The sequence below is a fragment of the Oratosquilla oratoria genome, chromosome 3, assembly GCF_046742065.1.
Source record: "Oratosquilla oratoria isolate Oo_2021 chromosome 3, ASM4674206v1, whole genome shotgun sequence".
Lineage (NCBI taxonomy): Eukaryota > Metazoa > Arthropoda > Malacostraca > Stomatopoda > Squillidae > Oratosquilla > Oratosquilla oratoria.
In genome coordinates this window covers 49,161,950-49,188,376 of record NC_134779.1, presented here as the reverse complement: position 1 = coordinate 49,188,376, position 26,427 = coordinate 49,161,950, and the positions used below count along the sequence as shown (strand labels likewise).

The window sequence follows — 26,427 nt, the reverse complement described above, 5'->3', positions numbered from 1 at the left end:
CTGCAGTAGGCAGGAGACATGGATGACCCTTCATCCACAAGGAGCTAGGATAAGAGGGGAAACAACAGGTGGTGAATGGGAGTGGAAGTTTGCTTTGGTTGGCTTCCCTTATAGGGGGGAAGAGGCCCTTGGTATATAGATAAATAGAAGCACCTCAGGTTGTTTTGTTTGGTGAAGCCAGTCTTGCTGGTGTATCCTTACCTCTATATCTTGCTGTTTCTTTTACCCATTGGTTCATTGTGTTGTTAGTTATCATAACCAACATTGTATTGCTCCATGACTCCTCACATCTGTAACACACTCCTCAAATCTCACCTCTTCACAATTAAAATCCCCATGTCTTGCAACACTGCTTCTGACCTAGGGCAGTGGACAAGATGCAGGGATGACCCGTCATCCAGGAGGTGTCAAGATAAGAGGGAGGGTGGAGGGGAGTGGAGTGTGATAGGGATGGAATGGGTGGGAGTGGTTTTTATGCCTTTGTTTTTTGGCTACCTCCCTTATAAGGGGGAAAAAAGACTTTGGTATATGTGTTGAACCCTCCTCCCATATTTTTCCTTTTCTGTACAACTACCATATGTTAAACTTTCTCTCACCCATTTTAATATCAATATTTCCAACGTTACTGTATTTACTTGCATATAGGTTGCACATTTTTTAACAATGTTTCACCAAAATTAGGGGTGCAACCTATCCACTCGACATTAATGAGGGGCAATACTACTCTGTCACCAAAGTTGCAAAAATTGGTGATTTCAATGTGCAAATGGCACTGAATTTCATTGGTGTTCGCACAATATGCGTCGGAAAGCTTTTCAACTTTTGTTTGCATAAAATATGTATATCAAAGGTTCCTACCGAATCACTGCTTTAAACTGAACTATTGCTGCTAGAAAATCATATATTAATTACAATAAAATTGTAAAATATTCTCTTTTCCAACTCTTTTGTATGTTTTATAGTGTTTATAAGCAATGCAACCTTGACCCTTTGTTTACCATACATTACTGTACATAACCTGTTTCACTCGTGGCTGCGTTTCTATGATATTTACACAAATTATGTTTTCATAGTGTAATTCAACATCCTGTAACATAACTTAAGGGAGTGGCACCAGCGATTATTTGAAAAATTCTGGTACATGAGCAAATTTTAGGTAAACATTTCAAAAGAATCACTATGATGGTGACAACACACATACAAAGTTATACAACTGTATTTAGATTCTATCTTTTTATACAGCATAAAATAGATAAGATATTGGCAACCTCTGGCAACCCCATTGCATAAAAAACATTCTGTATATTGAAATAGCATCAACATTTCTATAGCTATTTCATTTTTTGCTACAGAATTGTGTTTATGGGGATATTTGGCAACTCCTCCCACCAGCATACCCTACAGACAGTGGACAGGGCACCAGTACTCTTGAAAAAGTCAAAGGTGACATAGCTCCTGGCACTCTCACCATATGCAACAATTTTGATTCCTCGCCTTGTATTGTTGCTGTGATCATGGAAAATTTAACAAGAAACAAGAGAGTGAAGAGCCAGAATATAGAAAGGGCCTATGAGTGCCTGAAATAGAAACAAGAAGCAAAAAGAAAGAGGAGAAAAACAGCACAACTGCACCCAGCATTCTGCAAGCATCTACTAGCCACACCCACCTTACTCTCCTCCACCCATGCCACATCACTCACCCTCACCTCACACCTCATCAGCAAAGAGGAAATTGGAGATTTGCTATATATCGCAACCATCAAACAAATGGTCAAGAAAAATGTTCGCGAAAATTTAAATCCCCCGTCCTGTAAAGTTCATGTTTCTGTTCTTTCTGTTATAATATCTTTAGTTGTTCTTGATGGATTTTTGTAATTTTAGTTTCAGTTGAAAGAAAACTTCATGCCCTTTATTTTCTACAGTAAGAAATAAAAGATGTTTGCTTCCTCATCCCACCACTATTTCCTCCCGCCCTCCTTGTTCCACACACCATCCTTACACACCTTATGACTCCCTCCTTGAACCATCCCCATTCCTCCTATACTCCTAGCTCCACTCTATCCTTCACTACCTCTCACTCCTCTCTCAGTTTCTTCTTACACTCATTCTCCTTTTCTTTCTCATTTAAGCAGTTCACTCTAAGTACCTCCCTACCTTCTGCCCTTTTCCTCTTTCTCCACCTATTCTCCACTCTTAATTTACCTTCCACCAGAAAATGTACATTCTTAACTCTTCCTACCATACTCCTGGTCACCACTATATAGTCCATTAATGCTCTATCTGTCACCCTTCCATCCACCACCCTCTCCCATGTGTACTTATGCTTGACTTTCTTCCTAAACCATAAAATCATTCCCACCCATTCCATCCCTGAATACACTCCACACCCCTCCACCCTCCTTATCTTAGCACCTCCTGGATGATGGGTCATCCCAGCACCTTGTCCACTGCCCTGTGTCAGAAGCAGTGTTGTAAGACACAGCACATCCACAGCAAGGCTGCTTCATTAAATCGGTGACCCCCCCCTCTCCGTCCACCATAAAGAAGACAAGGAGAAATCCCTTCCATTCCCAAGTGTCTATTCCTCATTACACTTTTTAATCCACCAAGGCATTTACTCGCTTCTCTCAATCTACATTCTATCTCCACCTCCACTCCACCTTTCCCTGCCACATTTGCACCCAAGTATCTAGAACTATCCACTTCCTCCAGTCGCTCCCCTTAATGCTCACTTCCAGTCTGCTGCCATTTTCACCCCTTGTACATCTCATCACCTTACTTTTACCCACATTTATCTTCAGCTTTCTTCTATCACACATTCTCCCAAACTCTGTCACCAACTTCCTCAATCCCTCCTCCGATCCTGCCACAAGCGCAATGTCATCCGCAAACAACAACTGGCTCACCTCCCACTGTTCTCCATTTTCTTTAACCATCTCCAATCCCTGACCCACTACCCTTGCATTTACCTCTCGCACTACCCCATCCATGTACAAGTTGAACAGCCAGGGCGACATAACGCATCCTTGACGAAGTCCCACTTTTACCTCGAACCACTCACTCTCTCCATTTCTAATCCTGACACAAGCTTTACTACTTTCATAAAAACTCTTGACAGCTCATAGAAGCTTTCCTCCTATCCCGTATATCCGCAAAACCTCCCACAGTTACTTTCTGTCTACCCTATCGTAAGCCTTTTCCAGATCCATAAAAGTCCAAAAAACATCCTTCCCCTTTCCTATAGCTTTCTCAAATATCTGTCTTACCACAAAATTCTGATCTACACTACCTCTACCCATCCTAAATCCACACTGTTCCTCACCAATTACTCCTGTTCCTCTCTTAATCCTCTCAATCAAGACACATCACCATCAATTCCCCACTATGATTTTTACCTGAAACTCCATACTTCCCAATCAGAGAAACAAATTAATAAAAAATCAGAGGTACATACATACATACATATACCAAGGCTTTTTCCCCCTTACAAGGGAGGTAGCCAAAAAGGAAAAGGCATGAAATCATTCCCACCCAATCAGAGGTATTAGTTTGATAAAATGTATTCAATAGTTTTTGTTCCCCAGACATTTCATACTAAGTTGAATGATGTGGATGGATTTTCCATTAAGTAATTAAGGCTTCACTAGAGCTCACCATATCTTCATTAAATATTCACTATGCCTTATATATACATGGGAGGAACACAATACCCTGAGGAATTATACACTAATGTAAGGAGTAATTATACCTAAGTTCATTAAATACATATTTGAAAATTTAATTTCACCTACTCTATAAAGCAATGCGATACTCCCTTAAATAAACTTATGATTTTCGTAATAAGAAATTATAATTTTCGTAAACTTTCATTAGGCCTACCATACTGTTAGATCTATGATAGATCGCATGGAGTTTTAGGCCTAATAACTGTAAACTCTAATCATGAGTACCAGTTAGAGAAAGAGCTATGAAGTAGGTTTGAAGCTGAAAGTGGTGGATTATGTAGAACATGGAAACATCTGCAGAAAGGGAATTTGGGGTTTCAGAAAAGGTAGTGAGGAGATGGAGAAAGCAGATCAGCTTAAAGAAATTTTCTTCTATACTGTTGTATAGTGTCCAATTGACAGTTAATCTTTTTTTCTTTTCTTTTTTCTTTTGTCAAGTTGACTATAACATTTTTTACGGAAGTGCATTTGTTTACAATTACAGTTTTAGAAATGCAACTGTTGTTTATGTACGTTTGCATTATATGCACGCATGACAGTCAGACAATCTACGTGTTCTGATGTTAAAGTTTTGTGGGTAAAGAGAGTGAGTGGTTCGAGGTAAAGGTGGGACTTTGTCAAGGATGCGTTATGTCGCCCTGGCTGTTCAACTTGTACATGGATGGGGTAGTGCGAGAGGTAAATGCAAGGGTAGTGGTTCAGGGATTGGATATGGTTAAAGAAAATGGAGAAAAGTGGGAGGTGAGCCAGTTGTTTGTGGATGACACTGCGCTTGTGGCAGGATTGGAGGAGGGATTGAGGAAGTTGGTGACAGAGTTTGGGAGAATGTGTGATAGAAGAAAGCTGAAGATAAATGTGGGTAAAAGTAAGGTGATGAGATGTACAAGGGGTGAAAGTGGCAGTAATCTGGAAGTGAGCATTAACCCCTACCATACGGTGCCGCACACATAGGCGTCATGAGGAGCAAGTGGATTCGCGATGCTGCCATATCGGCATCTTGATTATATTTATTGTAGTCACCCCTGCATTTTTACATTCCCCCTAATATGCACTGAATCCCATTCTCTATGGTTTTCAAAATACACGGGTGAAAGAGAGAACGATCGATATAAGCGGTGACTATATTTTATGATGCGAGTATTATTACGACACGTCGTACGGCTGGCATTGGCTGCTGCCCGCGAGATTTAAGTCCCGGAGTGAAGTGGTTAAGGGAGAGCAACTGGAGGAAGTGGATAGTTTTAGATACTTGGGTGCAAATGTGGCATGAAAAGGTGGAGTGAAGGTGGAGGTAGAATGTAGATTGAGAGAAGCAAGTAAATGCCTTGGTGGATTAAAAAGTGTAATGAGGAATAGACATTTGGGAATGGATGCTAAGAAGACTATATGAAGGAATGATTGTGCCAACAACACTGTTTGGGGCAGAAACATTGAACATAAGAGAGAAGGAGTTTGAATGTGTTTGAGATGAGGTGTCTGAGAAGTATGATGGGGGTTACTAGGCTGGATAGAGTGAGAAATGAGGAGGTGAGGAGGAGAACAGGGGTGGAAAGGGGGTTGGGAGATAGGGTTGATGAAAGAGTATTAGGATGGTTTGGACACATGGAAAGAATGAGTGAAGAAAGACTAGTAAAAGAGGTATGGAAGGCAGATGTGGTGGGAGTGAACATGAAGGAACGTCCTAGGATGAGGTGGATGGATGTGGTGAAGGGGGCTTTGGGGAAGAGGGGAATGTCTGTTGAGGAAGGACGGGAGAGGACAGAAGACAGGGGTGAATGGAGAATGGTTGTATATGGATGATGTGATGCATGAGGTGGAATGGGTGAGGGGGTGGGGGGTGAGGTAGTATGTGTGAGCAAAATTTGACACAGCCCGAAGTGATTTCTCTCCGTCTTCTCCTTTATGCATGGGGGGGTTGCCGATTTAATGAAGCGGCCTTGCTGTGGATGTGCTGTGTCTTGCGACACTGCTTCTGACCCAGGGAAGTGGACAAGGTGCAGGGATGACCCGCCATCCAGGAGGTGCTAAGATGAGAGGGAGGGTGGAGGGGTGTGGAGTGTATTCAGGGATGGAATGGGTGGGAATGATTTTATGGCTTTTCCTTTTTGGCTACCTCCCTTGTAAGGGGGAAAAAGCCTTGGTATATGTATGTTTTGAAATAAAGGTAAATATCTGATCATTTTTATGTTTGAATGGGCCTTGTAAATCGCCAGATTATAGTGTGACCTATCCGCGGGTCAACCGCAAATAACCCTTTGATAACCACAAACTAGTGGTGCAACCTATCCACTGGTGCTACCTATATGCGAGTATACACGGTATATAATTTTTTTCTGTAATTGTATAATGCTTTTAAGTAATGTATTTAGTTTGTTAATCTTCAGATCCAGTACATAATACCAAAGTGCTTAACTCTGGAGATGATATTAACCCAACATAGTAACTACAAAATAGCTGCTAACACCATCCAAACCTCTTTAGACAAAATAGAAAATTAAAAAAAAAAAAAAATGGAAGAGTTCCCTCAGAAATCTTTATTGACATTGCTGACTCTAGACAATCATACATCAAAGAAACACCCAATTGTAAAATTGAATGGCAAAATATTTCCATTGGAAAAGAACCCTAAAATCCATGGTTTCACTCTTGATACATGCCCATGAGCCCGCACATCAAGGACTCGACAGTGAAAATCAACAAATGAATAAACATACTAAGATCAATAACTAGCATGGGTTTTCGTTAACAGGAAATTCTACACAGTTCTTGAGAACTCAACTGCGTTTCCACAGCATGGGTCCCAACAATCAGAAAAAAACGTAAGACACCCTACAATCTATACAAAATAAACCATTGAGAATAATAACAGATGCACCAAAACTACTTCAATAGGACATCTTCATACTGAAACTAAGAATCTCCCCATAAAACATCACATGATAATAATAGGTATAAAGTTCTATACAAAAATGCTCAACCCTATTTATCCATCTCATTACATCGCTGAATGGCCTACCAGCTCCGGCGCTTGGCCTTCAAGCCAAAAATTTCATAAATCAAATCAAATCATCTCATTACATCACACAAGCACAACCAGCTGAATGTAACAAGAATACTACTAAAACGTCATCAATAATTTGAAACTTTCACCACACATCTTCACACAAAAACATATTAACCACTTCCATACAGTGACGCCTACGTAGGCGGCATGAGGAAGTGGGTACTCGATGATGCCGACGTCGCCATCTTGATTACCATATTTATTGTAGTCGTACCTACGTAACTTTCATTCTCTCTAAACTGGCTTCATCATATTTTCTATGGTTATCAAAATACACGGGTGAAAGAGAATGAACGATTGAGCACTGACTTTATTTTTTATAATGTGATTATTATGACGCAACATCGCACGTCAGACAGCTAATGCTGCCAGACGTGCAATGTGCCCCGGAGTGAAGAGGTTAAGCACTTAAATTACAAATGCGATGTGCCCCGGAGTGAAGAGGTTAAGCACTTAAATTACAAAACAAGCACTTTAGTACAAACCACCAAGCTCCCTACTCCAGGGCTTGTCTTTTAAGGCGTGCATTTTTGTGCCCACACCATAACACGCCTAAATTCAAAATGAGCGCTAAAAACATGCACCTACGATAAATCAAAGTTCAAATTTCGCACACCTCAATGATGATGTTTACCACAGAATAAAACTGAGCCTTGCATAAAAAGGCATACATACATACATATGCCAAAGGCTTATAAGGGAGGTAGCCAAAAAACAAAGGCATAAAAACCATCCCACCCATTCCATCCCCTACATACTCCACTCCCATCCACCCTCTTATCTTGGAACCTCCTGGATGATGGGTCATCCCTGCACCTTGTCCACTGCCCTGGGTCAGAAGCAGTGCCACAAGATACAGCACATCCACAGCAAGGCCACTTCATTAAATCAGTGACCCCCCCCCCATCTCAGTCCCTTCATGCAGAAAAGGAGACAGGGAGAAATCCCTTTGGGTTGCGTCAAATAATTTCTCACACATACTTCCTCATCCCCTACCGTTTCCACCTCATGCATCACATTATCATCCATATACAACCATTTTCCATTCACCCTTGTCTTCTGTCCTCTCCCATCCTTCCTCAACAGACACATTCCCTTCTTCCCCAAAGCCCTTTTTACCCCATCCATCCATCTCATCCTAGGTCGACCCCTCATGTTCACTCCTTCCACCTCTGCCTTCCACACCTGTTTTACTATTCTTTCTTCACTCATTCTTTCCATCTGTCCAAACCATCCCAATACTCTTTCATCAACCCTATCTCCCAACTCCCTTTCCACCCCCGTTCTCCTCCTCACCTCATTTCTCACTCTATCCAGCCTAGTAACCCCTATCATACTTCTCAGGCACCTCATCTCAAACACATTCAAACTTTTCCTCTCTTCCTCTCTTGTGTTCCATGTTTCTGCCCTGTACAGTGCTGTCAGCATAATCACTCCTTCATACAATCTCCTCTTAGCATCCATTCCCAAATGTCTATTTCTCATTACACTTTTTAATCCCCCTTGGCATTTACTTGCTTCTCTCAATCTACATTCTACCTCCACCTCCTCTCTTCCCTTTCCCACCACATTCACACCCAAGTATCTAAAACTGTTCATATCCTCCAGTCTCTCTCCCTTAATACTCACTTCCAGTCTGCTGGCACTTCCTCCCCTTGTACATCTCATCACCTTACTTTTCCCCACATTTATCTTCAACTTCCTTCTTTCACACACTTTCCCAAACTCTGTTACTAACTTCCTCAATCCCTCCTCTGATCCTGCTACAAGCGCAATGTCGTCTGCAAACAATAACAGGCTTATTGCCCACTTTTCTCCATTTTCTTTAACCATCTCCAATCTCTGACCCACCACCCTTGCATTTACCTCTCTCACCACTCCATCTATGTATAAATTGAACAGCCAGGGTGACATAACACATCCCTGACAAAGTCCCACCTTTATCTCAAACCACTCACTCTCTCCATTTCTAATCCTGACACATGCTCTACTTCTCTCATAAAAACTCACAGCTCCTAAATGCTGTCTTCCTATCCCATATATCTGCAATACCTCCCACAGTGCCTTTCTGTCTACCCTGTCATAAACCTTTTCCAAATCCATAAAAGCCCAAAAAACATCCTTACCTTTTCCTATAGCATTCTCACATATCTGTCTTACCACAAAAATCTGATCTATGCAACCCCTACATGTCCTAAACCCACACTGTTCCTCACCAATCACTCTCTTTTCCTCTCCTAATCCTCTCAATCACGACCCTCCCATAAGCCTTCCCAACTACACATAACAATCTGATCCCTCAGAAACTACTACATTCACACTTGTCCCCTTTTCCCTTGTAAAGTGGAACTATACAGGCACTTCTCCAGTCCTCTTGCACTCTACCCTTTCTTAAACAAACATTAAACAACCTCACCAGCCAGTCCACCATCACTGTACCTCCTTTTTTTTTTAGACATTCTGCATGACACCCATCCAACCCAGATGCCTTACCTGCTCTCATTGTCTTAACAACTGCCTTCACCTCATTTTTCCTTATTTCTCCTCTATTTTCCTCACTCATCACAGTCATTTTCTTTGTGCTTCCCACTGCAACTACCTTTCCCTCCCTATCAATCTTCACATTTAGCAACTCCCTAAAATACTCTGCCAATCTTCCTCTTACTGCCTTCTCTTCCATTATCATCTCTCCATCTGCACCTTTTACCATGTCTTCTCTAGTTGGCAGGAACAAAAGCAGAAACAATCTAATATCTCCCACTTATTATTAAGGAGACAGGTAGGTCTCCTGTAATATTCACATGTTAAAGAAAAAAGACATTTCTGTTTAGTATGTCATGATTCAATTCCAACAGTATGAAAAAGTGCTCACCTAGCAGTCACAGAGAAAATTTAGGTGAGTACTTTTTTGTGTATGGATGATGCTGTGATGCATGAGGGGGAATGGGTTGGGGATGGGGGGTGAGGAGTATGTATGAGAAATAAATTGATGCAGTCCGAAGGGATTTCTCCCCATCTTCTCCTTTTCTGCATAATGGGATGGAGAGGGGGGGTCACCGATTTAATGAAGCAGCCTTGCTGTGGAGGTGCTGTGTCTTGTGACACTGCTTCTGACCCAGGGTAGTGGACAAGATGCAAGGATGACCCGTCATCCAGGAGGTGCCAAGATGAGAGGGAGGGAAGAGGGTAAAGGGGAGTGGAGTATGTAGGGAATGGAATGGGTGGGAGTGGATTTTGTACCTTGGTTTTTTTTGGCTACCTCCCATGTAAGGGGGGAAAAAGCCTTTAGTATATGTATGTACATTTTTGCTCGCCTGCATTTTTTTTTTTTTTTTTAGGACAAGGACTGCCACTCCAAACCCCTCTAGACATTAGCCCCACAGAAAAATCACTCCCAAGAGAAACAAGAACCACACTTGTATGACTATGTTCAGGTCACCACCCAGCATTGAAACAATACCAACCCATAATTAGGCCTGGTCACAGAAGTGCCTCAGATGCAATCATCTTAAAAAAGATACCAAACACTTCATCCTACTCTTCCCTATCCTAGTTCTACCCAGACAACGCAATAATTTTTTCATGAGTGACTTATGGAATGTTGTGCCTAATACTAGTTACCTGTGACCTATGGGTTTCTTGCAAGAGAGATCTGGGGCAGCAGATTGATTGATTTAGAAGTTGATAAGAGATGCTTCATATTAGCTCTCAAAATTAAAATGAAGCTATTTTATCAGTGTTAACATGCAGTACATAATAGTTTCTGTGTTGCATACTTGTAATGTGGGGAAAATTATACCTTAGTACATATTTGTAAGCTTAACCTCTTCACTCCGGGGCACATCGCACGTCTGGCAGCATTAGCTGTCCGACATGCGATGTTGCGTCATAATAATCGCATTATAAAAAATAAAGTCAGTGCTCAATCGTTTGTTCTCTTTCACCCATGTGTTTTGATAACCATAGAAAATATGATGAAGCCAGTTTAGAGAGAATGAAAGTTATATAGGGACGACTACAATAAATATAATCAAGATGCCGACATCGGCATCATCGAGTACCCACTTCCTCCTCATGCCGCCTACAGAGGCGTCACCGTATGGAAGCCATAACTTCATTTTCTATATAGGAAGGAGTTAAAGACAACTAATTTATAATTGATGTTACAGGAAAGGGATATGTCTTATATTGTATGATGTTTTTATGTTCAACTATTGTTCATTAATTTCTTGACATATTTCAGTGTAATGCATTTATTAGGTTATTACTAAAGTTAAAAGGATAACTAAATTTCAATATCTTGTAATCTATTTCAGATGAGCAGGATCTAGAGAAAGCAATTAAGTTAAGTTTAGAGGCACAGCAAGAAAATGAAGATGAGGGTCTTGATGAGGCAATAGCCTTGAGTCTAGGTCAAGAGGAAAAAGCCTCAGTTAGTTCAAAGGAACTGGTTTCAGGCAAGTCTAGTTTCAGGCCTAGATTCACCCACCCTATTATCTTAACACCTCAGAGATGAAGGTTTGCCCTTCTCCCCACCACTATGCTTGGGTCAAAAGTAATGCAGTGAGGCACGTCTCATTCACAGTAGGTTGCAACAACTAAGATGGTGTACTCCACCACATCACTGTATTGTAGTGAACCACACCCTTTCATCCACCAATCCATTTACATTCTCACTTATACCTTCCTAATTCTTGTACTTTATTTTTGTAGAATACTATGTACAATAATATTACCTTTTGCCTTGAGTTTCACTCGTTGAAGATGTTGCTACAGTGTGCTTGCAAAGAGTGGTACTGCCACCCAGGAATCAGAAATCCATAGGAAGACCCAGAACTTCCAGCAAGGACTCGGACATCTTCCAAATACACACCACAATTCCCCCACCTCCACATGGGGCCACTACCTTGTATCTGGAACAGGTCCAGAGGCTCACTCTTTGTCTCTCGCCTCCTGCAACTCATCTTCACCTTTTCCAACCCTAATCCTAACCCATACACATCTCCAAGCACAAAACCTATATATATTTCGCATCCAGTGGAACATATTTCTGCATGTGGGCCATTATACATGTACCACACTCACCAACATACCTATACACAAGTTGGAGCTGCAGTCATCACACTTCTGCACACTCCAACATAAAAACACACTGAAAATAAATAGCAACATTATCAGGATGTAGATACCTGGAATAAAATTAGATAAGGCAACAGTGTGTGCAAACACTATTCAAGAATTTAAGAACAAACTTGATGCTGAAAGATACAAAGATGGGTCACCACGAGCATAGCTCCCTTCCCGTATAATACAATTAGGTAAATACAACTAGGTAAACACATAATAGTATCATCAGTGAATTTGAAAACAGAAGATTAAGTCCTTAGTGTTGTTCACATAAATTATAAACAGAAATATCCCTGGAATGGATCCCTGAAGAATTCCTCACATCTCTTACTTATTCCCAGTATTTTGCATTTCTTCATGTTAAACTTAATTTTCCATTCATGTGTCCATTTATATATCTTATTCAGACCCTTCTATAAGGGACCAACAGTGGTACGGTGAGACCTCTCATTAACGGATGTTAATTAGCTGTGTTTGGGGTGTTTTCACTGTGTTTTCGGTGTTTTGGAGTGGTTTTTGGGTGATTGCATAGTGATTGCACGCACTAAACAACAGCACCAAAAACACCGAAAACACAGCGAAAACACCGCAAACACAGCTAATGAACGTCCGTTAATGAGGGGTCTCACTGTACTTGCTAAAAGTGGTCCTCCAAGGTGGCTGGCTGAATCATCTCCATGCTGCCCCTAACCTTCATCAGGAGGTCCTCAAGGGGCTCTTAATCTCCTGACTGGGACCAAGATCTCTTTATCAACTTCAAATATAACCTCCACCTTTTCACATAAGAAGAGTTGATAACTGTTAACTGGTCTCTTATGAAATTCAGAGTGAAATTGAAACTGCCCCACATCAATAGTGTACAACATAGACAACAGTCTAAAGTTTATTCCTAGAGAGATCCTTGGGAAGGCTTAAGGACTGTTGTTGGATCTGCTGTTAGTCTTTGAGATTCTAGGTAGTAGTTGTTATTTTTAGAACCATTATAAAGTTTTTTTTCTAATGAAAGACCATGCTTTTTATCATGACAGCCTGAAAATTAGCTGGGTTTGTGAGGTTTAGTTGCTACTGTCAGTTAATCAATTATCATTGCCTTGAATTTCACTAAGTAGAAAACCTCTAGTCCCTCAGTGGTTGGCAACGGTTCTTGGGTCCTCCCACTGATCTCTCTGGGAAGAAATTTTGGACTATTGTCTGTAGTAGTGTGGAATTGTTTCTATATCACTGACAGAAAGGGAAGCAGTGTGGTCAGCTCATGTGTGAAATGTAAGAAATACATTTGAAGTTTAAAGGGAGAGACCTTTGGGCCCAGTTTGGAGACTGAGTGTCAACCCTCAGGGATGCACCTCATAATGGAGGTGAGGGGTTTGACAGGTTTTGAAAATGGGCAGCTTCGCTGTCCATCATCAACGACCACATGCAGGTACCCATCATTGGTCCCACTGATAATTTCATTAGCAGAAATATGTGCTATCAGAATGCTTTATAGATTTAATAATTACATGTCATTTTGTACTTTTAGACAATAGTGTCACACCCATAATCATATGAGATCTAATATATCATTTGACTCCTACCACAAATGCAAGCTAGAAACTGAAATTTATTTATTGTAAAGATTATTATAGAATGACTTATCATAAGGTGGGATTAGTATGAGATAGTTCAAAATGAGTTTAGTACAAGATGGTTTATAAAAAATATTAAATACACCATAAAAACAAAAAACAAAAATTAATGTTTATTTTGTTTCAGAAAATGAAGGTGATGTTAAGGAACCAGATTTAGAAGATCTACGTAAAAAGCGTTTGGCATTCCTGGAGAAGAGACAATGACCACAGACCCTGGCCATTCCTAGGGCTCATATAATTATACTGGAAATTTTGACATTATTCTATGTTATTATTGCAGCTTATTCATGCTTAAAACAAGATATTAATATATCTGTACAATATATAGCATAATAGCTATTAAACAACACTAGATGATTAACAGCAAGAATCTTGATTTTTATTTATTTATTTATTTTGGATGTTTTTTTTTTGTTTTTTTTATTATTATTATTATTTTTTTTTCATTTTTTTTTTTTTCAAGTAAAGAAGAGTGTGTTGTGAGGAAAGGGCTTATCTTATGAGATTGGTGATAGTTGGTGAATCTTCATAATTGTTCTGTATTGCCACCTGATTTTTTTTGTATGTATATATGTAAGAGGCTGGTAAACAAGTGGGTAGAAAGGGGTAGATAGAGGTGTAGGTGGTGAGAATTTCATTTTCATGAGTTGGATGCACAATCTCACTTCCCGACTAAATGTTTACAAACAGCCACTGGGGACCCAATTTCATTGCTGTATAATGTTCATTTTTATGCTGATGTAACAATATGTAAACTAAGTGGTGCATTGATTTCAAGATTGCTCGAGTAAGCAGTATTGCTTACGGGGTTTTAATGGCCTTTCTGATTGGAGAAAGGGTGGGGGAGGAGAAAATTCAATTGGTTCATGAGAGTAAAGTCATGCCCTTAGGGGAGGTACTTAGATGTAAAAGTAAAAATTATTAGACTAAAGAAATCATGACATCACTGCGAACTGACCTAGTGAACAAATTGAGGATTCCTAGTGGGAGTCCTTTGGTGTAACTAAAAGAACCAAGTGTTTATATTCGGGAAGAAAAGAAAGAAAATTAAGCTCCATTTAATTCTTCTTAGACAAAGTAATACTACTGAGTATTCCTACAAATGAAAACAGAGAGTGACTAATCATATGTAACAAGACAGTGGTGAAAAGAAAGAAAGTGAGAGAAGTAATGTTAGAAAGTTATTACACAAAAAGATGACACATAGAGATGAAAAAACAGAGTGGTGAGAGGGGACCTGAGAAGGGAGCAGTGGGAAACAGAGTAACAGTGGTGGTATATGCTACTCCATTTCCCACTACTCCCTTCTCTGGTTCCCTTTCACCACTCTGTTTTGTTATCTCTATGTGTTGTCTTTCTTTTGTGTAATAACTTTCTAATATCATGTCTCACTTTCTACTGTCTTTTCACCACTGTCTTCTTACGTATGATTAGTCACTCTCTGTTTTCATTTGTAGGAATTCTCAGTAGTATTACTTTGCCTAAGGGGAATTGAATGAAGCTTAACTTTCTTTCTTTTCTTCCCGAATATATACACTTGGTTCTTTTAGTTACACCAAGGGACTCCCACTAAGAATCCAACACTAACACTACACGCTCTCACGCAGCAATAATCACAACAACAGATAATCTACCCTCAAACAGACAACAAGCAAACGCATTCATACGTCATTTTGCACAGACGAGCCATCTTACATCTCACCCTGACGACCGACGCACCATTCGACGTAAGAAAGACTTCCCCACAGACTCAGTTTATACACCCTTCATAGACAGTCAGACAAAACTCATAATGCATAATCTCAAGCACTCATCTGCCTGTGGCCCTGATAACATAAGCAACATCCACCTAAAACACATTGGACCACAAGGTATACACGCACTCACAAACATTGCAAACTACAGCTATTCACACAACACTATACCCGACATCTGGAAGCATGGTAAAATAATCACCATTCCAAAACCGAACAAAGACCCAACAATCCCAACATCGCACCGCCCAATCACACTTCTCTGCACCCCTTCTAAAGTCATTGAACGCCTAATACTTAAACTTGTCACACCGTATATTCCCCTTGCTGACTCACAACACGGTTTTAGGCCACTACACTCCACAAACACTCTTCTGACAAACCTCACACAAAGAATTTTAGATGGCATCAATTCAGATAGGCCCCACCACAGAACACTTCTTATAACATTGGACATTAGTAAAGCTTTTGATGCTATCCCCCGCCACAACCTAACAAATAAAATATATAACACAGACATGCACAATAACACCAAAAGATGGCTGGCCAATTATCTGGCAGGCAGGAATGCTCATGTGTCATATAATGGCCAATCATCGCACATCAGAAACATTAAGAACGGAGTACCACAGGGCTCAGTTCTATCCCCCACATTATTTAATCTATACATGCATGACTTACCCACACCAGACACCTCAGAAATACAAATCTCTTCCTACGCAGACGACATAACAATCACATGCACACATCGTAACACAGACAAAGCTGCAGAAATAATCCAGCCTTACCTTGACACACTCAACACATGGTTCATCACAAACAGACTCAAAATAGCTCCAACCAAATCTACAGCAACACTTCTCACCAACTGGACAAAAGAACACAAATACATACCTCATCTCTACATCAACAACACTCTAATACCACACACCGAAAATTCTTGGTGTAACATACGATACATCCATGTCTTTCAAACAACACCTCACAAACATAAGAAACAAATGCACACCTAGACTTAACGCACTTAAGTCAATCACTGGAACAACATTTGGACAAAACAAAGAAACTAATATAACAATATACAAACAATGCATACGCTCAGTGATGAATTATGCGAGTCCTGCATGGGCTCCTAATCTCAGTGAGACACACCACAACACCCTTCAAATCATACAAAACAAAGCCCTAAAAACAATTACAGGCTGCACAAATACAACACCTACAGACCATTTACACCATGAAACAAAAGTCCTCAAAGTCAAGGACCACCTCGACATGAGAGGCACACAAACACTTGCTGCAGCCACCACAAACACATCACACCCGCTACACTACATAGCAGAACACCCACACACACCAAGAAACATTAAAACTACACCCAAAGACCTTTATTACGCACAGATACTCTCTTCTCTTCCTCCACAACCACCAAATACCAGCCTCCGGAAACATATTCATAATCATATCACTCACCGCTCCATTAACACACTGAAAGACAACACACTGCTGCATGCCAGACCCGTTGATATCCACCCTTCTGAATCCTCTCTCCCACGAAAGGACAGAGTCCACTTGGCCAGACTGTGATGCGGTCACCACCCAGCACTTCTAAGCTACCAGAAGAGGCTGGACGACCGTGTTGTGAACAGCTGCCCAGGATGTAACACTTCACCCCATACCATACAACACATAATGGAAGACTGCATTATACACAATCATGCACGCAAACAACACAACATACACTCTATAAAGGATTTGTGGGAAAACCCAGTTTCGGCTGTGGCCTTCCTTGGGGAGACGGGACTGCTCGGACAGACAGTCTAGGGAACGACAACAACAACAACAACTAAGAATCCTCAATTTATTCATCAGGTCAGTTCGCAGTGATGTCATGATTTCTTTAGTCTGATAATTTTTACTTTTACATCTAAGTACCTCCCCTAAGGGCATGACTTTACTCTCATGAACCAATTGAATTTTCTCCTCTGCCCTTTCACCAATCAGAAAGTCTGTTACAAACTCCATAAGCAATACTGCTTAATCAAGCAATCTTGAAATCAATGCACCACTGACTTGATTACATATTGTTACCTCAGCATAAAAATGAACATTATACAGCAATGAAATTGGGTCCCCAGCGGCTGTATGTAAACATTTAGTCGGGAAGTGAGATTGTGCAATTCCTTCACCTACAACTGTTGTTTATCAAACATCCAACTCATAAAAATTAAATTCTTGTCACCTACCCCTCTTTCTACCCACTTGTCTACCAGCCTCTTACACAGCTCGGCAGCTACCATTTTCTACTCTTAAAATATGTATATATATATATATATATATATATATATATATATATATATATATATATATATATATATATATATATATAAACTTTTTTGCTGAACATTCCACTAGCTTGTGTCATTGAATCAAGTGCACATATTTGTAAAAACATGCAAACAGTAATAGAAATATGAATAAGATATGAAGCCATCTCGATACAATTGTTATTCTTTGTGATAAAAATGGAAATCTTTCATCCAAACTGGATGATGATTACAGCTAGTGGTTCTTCATATATAAAGGAATATTAAGGGACCAATGACAGGTACCTGCATATAGTGGTCTTGCAAAATATACAGTGGAGCTACCCATTCCCAAAACCTGTCCCTCACCTCAAAGATTTGCAGCTCTGAAGGGCTGACACTCAGTCTTCCGACTGAGCCCAAGATCTCTATTAACTTCAGTTGGATTTCTTACTCTATTTCACACAGCTGACAACCAGCGAGTACTCCCCTCCCTCCTAACATTTTCAGCTGGTGACAGAAAAACCCACATCAATACAACACAGTCAATAGTCCAAAGTTTCTTCCCAGGGAGGCCTGTTGAGGACCTGAGAACTGTTGTCAGCCACTGTGAGGCTGCAATATTTCCACTTAGTGAAACTTGAGGCAACAATTAATTGAATGAAAAGGGAATATTAAGAAGCATAATTAAGTATCATGTATGTGTTGATCCCAATTCTGAACCTCCTAAACCAAGAAATACTACAGGTCAAGATAAACAAAAGTTGCAAACACCAGTTGCAATACTCAAGCTTGTTGAAGGACATGGTTTGTGGTCTCGTAATTAATTTGACATACATATTTGTGATTGCCTGTAAATTAAAAATGTGATAGTAACATGTGTTCTTTTTTTAATATTGTACCCTGTGTTTGGAGGAAGAAAGAATACTGCCTCTGAGCTTTACCAGTTGTGTTGTGAAAAGCAGCTAAAATGGGATGGAGTAATGGGACTAGGTATCCTGCTATCTGTAACCCTATTCCTACAAGAAGCCAAACTATAAGAGGGTCTGGGAGGAGTTTTCCAGACAGATCACTAAGATTTGGTTCTTTTAATGTGCATGGGTGTGGTACAGATGAGAGTAAAAGGGAAGAGACAGGAGAAGGAAGATTGATGTGCTGGCATTAAGTGAAACTAAGTTGAAAGGGAGAGGTGATTTTGAGTTAATGTAGTGGGGAGGATGTTGAGAGTGAGGAGAGGATGAGGGAGGGAAGGTGTGGCTCTACTAGTGAGGAGATAGGAAAGTATGGTAGTGTGGTAGAAATAGGATAAGTAATTCCAAACACAATATGTGCTTAATGTGTATTTGGCATAGAGACAAATTATTTAACTATATTGTACACTGATTAATTAGCGGGAGCAAGGTAAGAAATGGTACTCACGTGATGACCTATGCAGCTGGAGTGCGGCTTTGCTTGCCTCGCGGGGTATGAGGCTGTGCCCACGGGTCGTGCGCAAACCCCCGCAGCCAATCGCAGTCGCTACGGGTCGTGTGCAAATTGACCTGCGCCAATCACACACTGACCTGGCAACACGACCTGGCTTGGGGGCGTGGCCAGCTGCGCAAGATGCACGACCCGAGGGCTCAGACGGCCTACACCTGCTCGAAACACAAAGACACAGCGCATCGTCTCACGAGAAAAGCATGTGGAGGAGTGTAAGGAAGTTTATTGGTTAATGTGGATTAAGGTAAAACTGGGGAGATTGGGTCTTTTATAAGTGCATAAGGGCCTGGTAGTGAGAATGTAGAGGAAAGGGAGATTTTTTGGATAGATTTAAATGAGTGTTTAGTTTTGGGAGGAATGTCAATGTATATATTGAGAGATATCAATGTTAGAGTAGGGGATGAACCAATAGATGGAGTGCTAGGGATGTTTGAGTGCCAGATAAATATAGTGGAGAGCTGATGGTGGAACTGTGTTTAGAGAGTTAATGATAGCTAACACAGTGTTTAGGAAAGGTTGAATATTATCATACTTGGGAGAGGGTGGTTGATAGGCATTAATAGACAATGTAGTGATGTCAAGGAGAAGAGTAGGAATATTTCTTGGTGTCCATGTTCTTAGGGGAGAGTGTGGGAGATATCAGTTCATTTTTTGGTGGAAGGTAAGTTGAGAGGTGAAAGAGGAAAAGGGCAGAAGGTAGAGAGGTGCTTGGAGTAAATTGTTTAAATAAGAGGGAAAAGGAGCAGGAGTACTAGGAGAAGCTGAGAGAAGTGTAGGGGGTGGTGAAAGAGTAGATGTAGGAGTGGAAGAGGAATGGGCGTGTTTCAAGGAGGGAGTGACAAGGTGTGCAAAGATGGTATGTGGAACAAGGAGGATGGGAGGGAATAGAAGAAAGGGTAGTAATGGGATGAAGATAGAAGGAGAAGAGAAGGAATAAGCATTCAGGGATTGGCTGCTACATAGTATGAGAGAAACATACAAAAAATACAAAGCAAAAAAGATTGGGAACAAAACATGAGATAAAGGAGGCAAAAGGAAAATGGAGGAGAAATAAGAAAAGATAAGGTATGAGTAGTTTTGAAAATGAGAGCGTGTAAGGTACCAGAGTTCGATGGGTGTCATGCGGAGTGTCTGAGAATGGAGGTACAGTAATAGTGGATTGACTAATGAGATTGTTTAATGCATATCTAAGGAAGGGTAGAGTGCCAGAGGATTGGAGGAGTGCTCATATAGTTCCACTTCACAAGGGGAAAGGTGACAAATGGGAGAGTATTAGTTTGAGAAGGTTCAATTTGAGTAATTGGAGAGCAGTGTGGGTTAAGGAAAGGTTAGTGTTGTGTGGATCAGATTTTTGTGGTAAGGCAAATATGTGAGAAAGCTTTAGCAACAGGTAAGGATGTTTTCTGGGCCTTAATGGTTTTGGAAAAGACTCATGACAAGGTAGACAGGAAGGCAATATAGGAGATATTGTAGCTATATAGGATTGGAGAAAAGTTGTCAAGAGTTTTTATGAGAGTAGTAGAGCCTGAGTTATAATGGGAAATGGAGAGTGTGAGTGGTTTGAGGTAAAAGTGGGGCTGCATCAGGAATGTGTCTTGTTGCCATGGCTGTTCATTGTGTACATGGATGGGGTGGTGTGGGAAGTAAATATGAGGGTAATGGGCGGGGGACTGGGGATAGTTAAAGAAAATGGAGAAAAGTGGGAGGTGACCCAGTTGTTGTTTGCTGACAACACTGCTTGTAGCAGGGTCAGAGGAGGGATCAAGGTAGTGACAGAGTTTGGGAAAGTATACAATGGTAGAAAGCTGAAGGTAAAAGTAAGGTGATTAGTTACAATAGAAGAGATTATGGAAAACATATATGCAATGATGGATGTAGTAGAGGAAAAGACAAAATTTTAAGATAATAAAAATTTCAAATAGGCAGTGTGGGAACAGGTGAATTCAAAGCTGATGAAGAAGAGAAAGCTTACAGAAAGAGAAACATCATAATAAAGGGACTTGAAGAAGAAGCAAAGGCAGCTGATCTTTATGAAAAGAAAATTGAAGATATTCAGAAAGTAAGATATCATCAAAGAAATGGGTATTGAGGATCCAATAGAAATTAAATCACTGACATGGTTAAATCCATAGAAAAATTGGGGTTCCCAATATGTAAGATGCAAGAAACCAAGATTTCTCAAGGTGATATTAGGGAATGAAGAATTAAAAAGGAAAGTATTGAATCATAAAACAATAAAAGAGAATGCTAAAGATGAATCAACAGTACATATAATGACTGATCAGACCTTCAGAGAAAGACCAGAATACATAAAATTAGCAAAAGAGTGTGATGAAAGGAATAAAATTTTAAATGAGACTGGAATGGGGGGGGGGAGGCAATGGACAATATCCTATGGGAAACTGAGGAAAATAATACTTTCAGGGCATATTAGCAGGTGGGTAACAAAATAAGGAAAGCAACCAGAGACCATGACCACAGAACAGCCAAAGTCGGGGTAAGAAATGTAACATTAGGGACCTAATGGACAAGGACAAAAGAGAGACAAACTAGTCCAGAACTCTGGAGGGGAAGCAGTGATGTTAGATAAATTTAAATGTATACAAATGTGGATGGTATCAAAGCTGCCCATATGAGTGATCAATTACCATTGATCATAAATATTGAGAAGATACATACTATTTCTATAATGAAAACTAAGTTAAGGATGCAGGAGTTGTCTGCCCAGTGTTTTGATTGCCATTTATATACACTATATAGAAGAGGTAGAGAAAATGGATGTGGTGGTGGTGTGGCAATACTTGTACAGAAGAACATTATGTCATCAAAATGGACAAATGAAGCCTTGAGAGACAATGAAACAGTTGCATGTACATGTAAAATAAAGATTGAAAAGAGTAGTATATTCTTAGGATGTAGTTACAGACCATCCAATGCCACACATGAGTACAATGAGAGAATTGGATGGGGACTTCTAGCAATGGGAAGTGAAAAAAGTTAGTCAAGTACTAGTCTGTGGGGATTTTAATTTTAAGGAAATAATATGGAAGTAGCACGAGGTGGAGGGTGGAGAAGAAAGTGAGCAAGCCAAACTTTTTTATGTTATTCAAGATGTGTTTTTACATCAACATGTTTGAGAATTCACTTAAGCCAGAGGAAGTGATACCCAATCACTACTAGATCTCATATTTACCAAGGAAACACTAGAAATAGAGAACATTGAGTATAAAACCCCAATTGGGAATAGTGACCATAGTGTGCTAACATTTCATTTCTTGGTGGGAGGAACACTGGATGGAATTCAACATAGTCCCAAGAGATGTTATTACAAGGGTGACTAAAGTTTAGTAGGGTTGATTGGGAAGAGTTGTTGTGTTGAAGACAAATGACAATATTTTTACAACAGTACAGTACAATGCAGTGATAGAAACCTGTGCTCCACTACAGCAATCCTCTCCAAGTGAAATAAGACCTAAGCCCAAATGGATGACTGGAAAAGTAAAGAACAAACTTATGGAGAAGGAGGAAGCTTGGAAGAGATATAGACAGAGAAGGTCAACGACCAGATACATACAGTATGTACTGTAGAAAGAGAACTGGAGTGACATGAGCTGTAAGAGAGGCAAAATAACTTTGAGAAGAAAATGTCTACTGAAGTAAAAACAAATCCTAAGGCTTTCTTTGCTTATGCAAGAGGCAAGAAAAAGATCAAGGAGGAAGTAGTACAGCTGAAGTGCTCTGATGGCTTTTTAGCCTCCAATTTACCTGAGATATATACTGTACTTAACAGGGAATTCCAGAAAGTATTTATTAAGGAAGGAGGAAGTAATAATTAAATACTAGTATTAGATAATAGTTTTCAGGGAGAAGGATTACAGAAATGCAGATTCACTATAGAAAATGTGAAAACCATGATTGGAAGCCTTAGATTGGAATCAGCACTTGAACTTGATGGAATACACAGTCAATGTATGCCCTATTTTCAAGAAAGGGGGTAGGACTAACCCCCTACATTATCAACCAGTGAGTCTCACCTCTGTTCCATGTAAAGTAATGGAAAAACTGTTAATAATAGATATAGTAGAGCACCTGTAGAAAAAAATCACCTGATAAAGAATTACCAACACAGATTTAGAGCAGGGAGATCTTGCCTGACCCAATTGTTAGAATATCTAGAAGTTTGAAAATATGGTGGATGATGATGTTTATCTTGATTGTTGAAAGGCATTTGATACTGTCCCCCCACAGCAGACTTTTAGCTAAATTGGAAGCTCTAAAAGTTAGAAGAGAAATATATAGGTGGATACAGGGTTTTCTTGGAAATAGACAGCAAAGGGTTTGTATTAGGGGAACCTCCTCAGAATGGCTGCAGATATGGAGTGGCATCCCACAGGGGAGTGTATTGGGTCTAGTACTGTTCCTAGTAGTCATTAATGACATGTTAAATAATGTCTAGTCAAATGGAAAAATCTTTACTAATGATGTAAAAGTTTTTTATCAGATAAAAACTGTAAAAGATGGCATGAGCCCAAGATTTGAATGTATTGAAGGAATGGAGCCAAAAAAAATTGCTCCAGTTTAAAGTGGAGAAGTGTAAAGTTATGTATATTGGAAGAAAGAACCCAGGTTGTGAATACTATTTGGGACAGAAAGTACTGGAGGAAATACAAGAGGAAAAAGATCTTTGAGTCATCATTACTAGTGTTCTCAAGCCCTCAAGACAGGTAGCTAAGGCCGCAGCAAAAGCTAATTCACTGCTGGGACATATAAAAAAAGATTATTGACATGTCTTGATGATGTCCCCATATAAGCTAACGGTAAGGCCATGTCTTGAGTATTGTGTACAAGCATGGTCTCCATATATGACAGGTGACATAAAGAAGCTGGAACAGGTGGAAAGAAGGGCTATTAAACTAGTCCTGGAACTGAAAAACTGTTCATATGAGGAGAGATTAGCTAGACTGAGGCTCACCATACTTGAAGAACAAAGGACCCAAGGAGACATGATAGAAACTTTAAAAATCCTAAAAGGTATGGACAAGATTGGGGGTGAGGAGTATTTATAGTTGGTTACCAGAGACTGCCACCCAGAAACAAGAGATTGTAGCCTCAAGTTAATGAAATCATACCACCAAACAGAAAGATGAATAATTTTTTTTCAATTCAAGGGTAGTGAATACATGTTTCCCCTACTACGATTGGGTTACATTCCTGAAAACCAGATCAAATAATGAACAATCAGATAGTGAACTTAAGATTTAATAGAATTTAATGTAATGGAGAGGGTAGCCTTGGTTTTATCCCTGTCTCTCCATAACTACTGGTTTAATTCTGTTTACTGTTCCTTTCAATGGTTTTGTATTTCTTCTTTCACTGTCAACTTTCTTTCCATCACTGTCTTAAGTATGTCTTTCACCATATCTTTCTTTAGGAAGTAATGTTTCTTGATGGGGTGAATTAAACGGAGGTAAAAAATTTCTTCTTTTCTTCCCGAATAATATTACACTTGGCTTATCAATTTACACCAAGGGACTCCCAACTGGGATTCTCAATCCACTCTGTACATCACCTCTACACCGATGTCACGAGTTTCTTAATCTAATGATCTTTACTGTTACAATCAAATGCCTCCCCCAAGGGCGTGACTTAACTCCCATGAACCAATAAGTTTTTCTCCACCCTTTCTCCAATCAGAAAGAGTGTTACAACGTCTTAAGAAATACTGCTTACACAATCATGATATCAATGCACGAATGGTTTAGTTTACATATTGTCACAGCATTAAAACCTGGTCCCTAGCGGTTTATAAACTTTAGACAAGGAGCAAGATTATATAACTCTTTTGCGGTTATTGCTTACCAAACATCCTATACATAAAAAAGAAATCCTCGTCACCTACCCCTCTATCTACCTTACGTGTCTGCCTTTATCTACTAGCCTCTTACACTTGGGCTAGCCTATATTGAGATATATATAACACTTTTCCACACCATCCAAAGACGTGACGTGTTATTTCATATACAGTGGTTTCCTCTGTAGGCCTATATCCACTGGAAAGAACAGAAAAAGAGACTGTGTAGAACCCCACTAGCCACTAGTTCTCCGATCCTGCACCACACATACTTTTCATGACTAGTCTTACTAAAATCCTGAGATAGCCTTCTCCTCATCAAAAGTGGTAGGGTTTTGATGAATCCTGGGCAGCAGAGGTGGACAGAAGTGTGCCAGATGTAGACTGGAGAAGTGGCGGAGGGGAGTCCGGATCAGCTGATGCAGGGCGGGGAACTGGGTGGGAGGGAGCAGCAGGTTTGAAGCTGGAAATGGTAGTTTGCCTTGGGTTTTTTTTTTTTTTTTTTTTTTTTTTTTTTTTTTTTTTCTTGGCCTCAAATATATTTCTGTAGACCTTGAAGGCTTGCTCCACATTATAGGCAACTCTTCCATTTCGTGCTAGGTTTGAGTCCCTTTCCTTTATTTTTTCGATATTTGCATCTAGGCCAGAGAACACCTCATGAAGTGTTCTGATGTCAAGGCCTCACTGGGCCACATCATCATCATCATCATCATCGCCATGGAGAGCTCATTCTTGTTCCAATTCCATCAGATCTTCATTGCCGAGTGGCTTATCACGGGACTGTAGCAATTCATTCACATCATCTTCATCCACCTCCTTGAAGCCAGCCATATGCAAGAGCCTGACGATGTCCTTATGAATGGATGCCACATAACTAAATCCAATGAAGTCATAAGCTGGCTTGACACACTAGGGCCACAGTTTATTCCAGCAGCCTTTTATTTATTTATTTTTTTCTGTCACCTTCTTCCATGCTGCATTGATATTGTCAATGGCCTTCTTGATATTATAATTGGCCCAGAACTGCTTGACTATGGGCTTGGCTGGGCTGTTGGTCATGTTAATCAGCTGACTCATTGTACGGCGCTGGTAATACACCTTGAAAATGGCGATCACATCTTGGTCCATGGGCTGGATGAGTGCTGTTGTGTTTTTGGGCAGAAACATCACCTCTATGTTGTATGCCCAATCTTCCATGGTTGTTGGGTGGATTGGGGCATTGTCAACCAGCACGAGGAAATGATTGGTAATGTTTTCTTTGGCAGCATGGCCACGTAGTGTAGGGGACAAATAATTTGCAACATAATGCTGGTTCATAGAAGACATCATCCAGGCTTTCTTGTTGGATCTATATATCACTGGGAGATATTCTTTCACATGGTCCTTAAGTGCCCTTGGGTTTTCACAGTGGTAGATCAGTAAAGGCTTCAGCTTCAGGTCCCCAGCTGCATTACCACCCAGCACCGGGGTTAATGTCTTTGGATACTTTAA

The 26,427-nt window shown here is 40.2% G+C and overlaps 1 protein-coding gene across 5 annotated transcripts in view; it reads left to right on the top strand.

Annotated features, from left to right (window-relative positions):
• The window catches only part of LOC143022272 (ataxin-3-like), a 139,713-nt gene that overhangs the window by 79,926 nt on the left and 33,360 nt on the right, over positions 1–26,427 (top strand). Inside the window, exons 7-9 of one of the 5 annotated variants that reach the window (XR_012966041.1) lie at positions 6,474–6,543; positions 11,105–11,245; positions 13,668–18,479. The exons of 1 other annotated variant lie outside the window; for it this stretch is intronic. Coding sequence is in view for 3 of the 4 variants with exons in the window: in XM_076180417.1 (XP_076036532.1) it covers positions 11,105–11,245; positions 13,668–13,747 (221 nt within the window). In the remaining variant the exon portion in view is untranslated. Of the gene's footprint in view, positions 1–1,352; positions 2,436–6,473; positions 6,544–11,104; positions 11,246–13,667; positions 18,480–26,427 lie in introns of those variants that run through there. 3 more of the 5 variants (XM_076180417.1, XM_076180423.1, XM_076180425.1) reach the window with 3 other exon arrangements.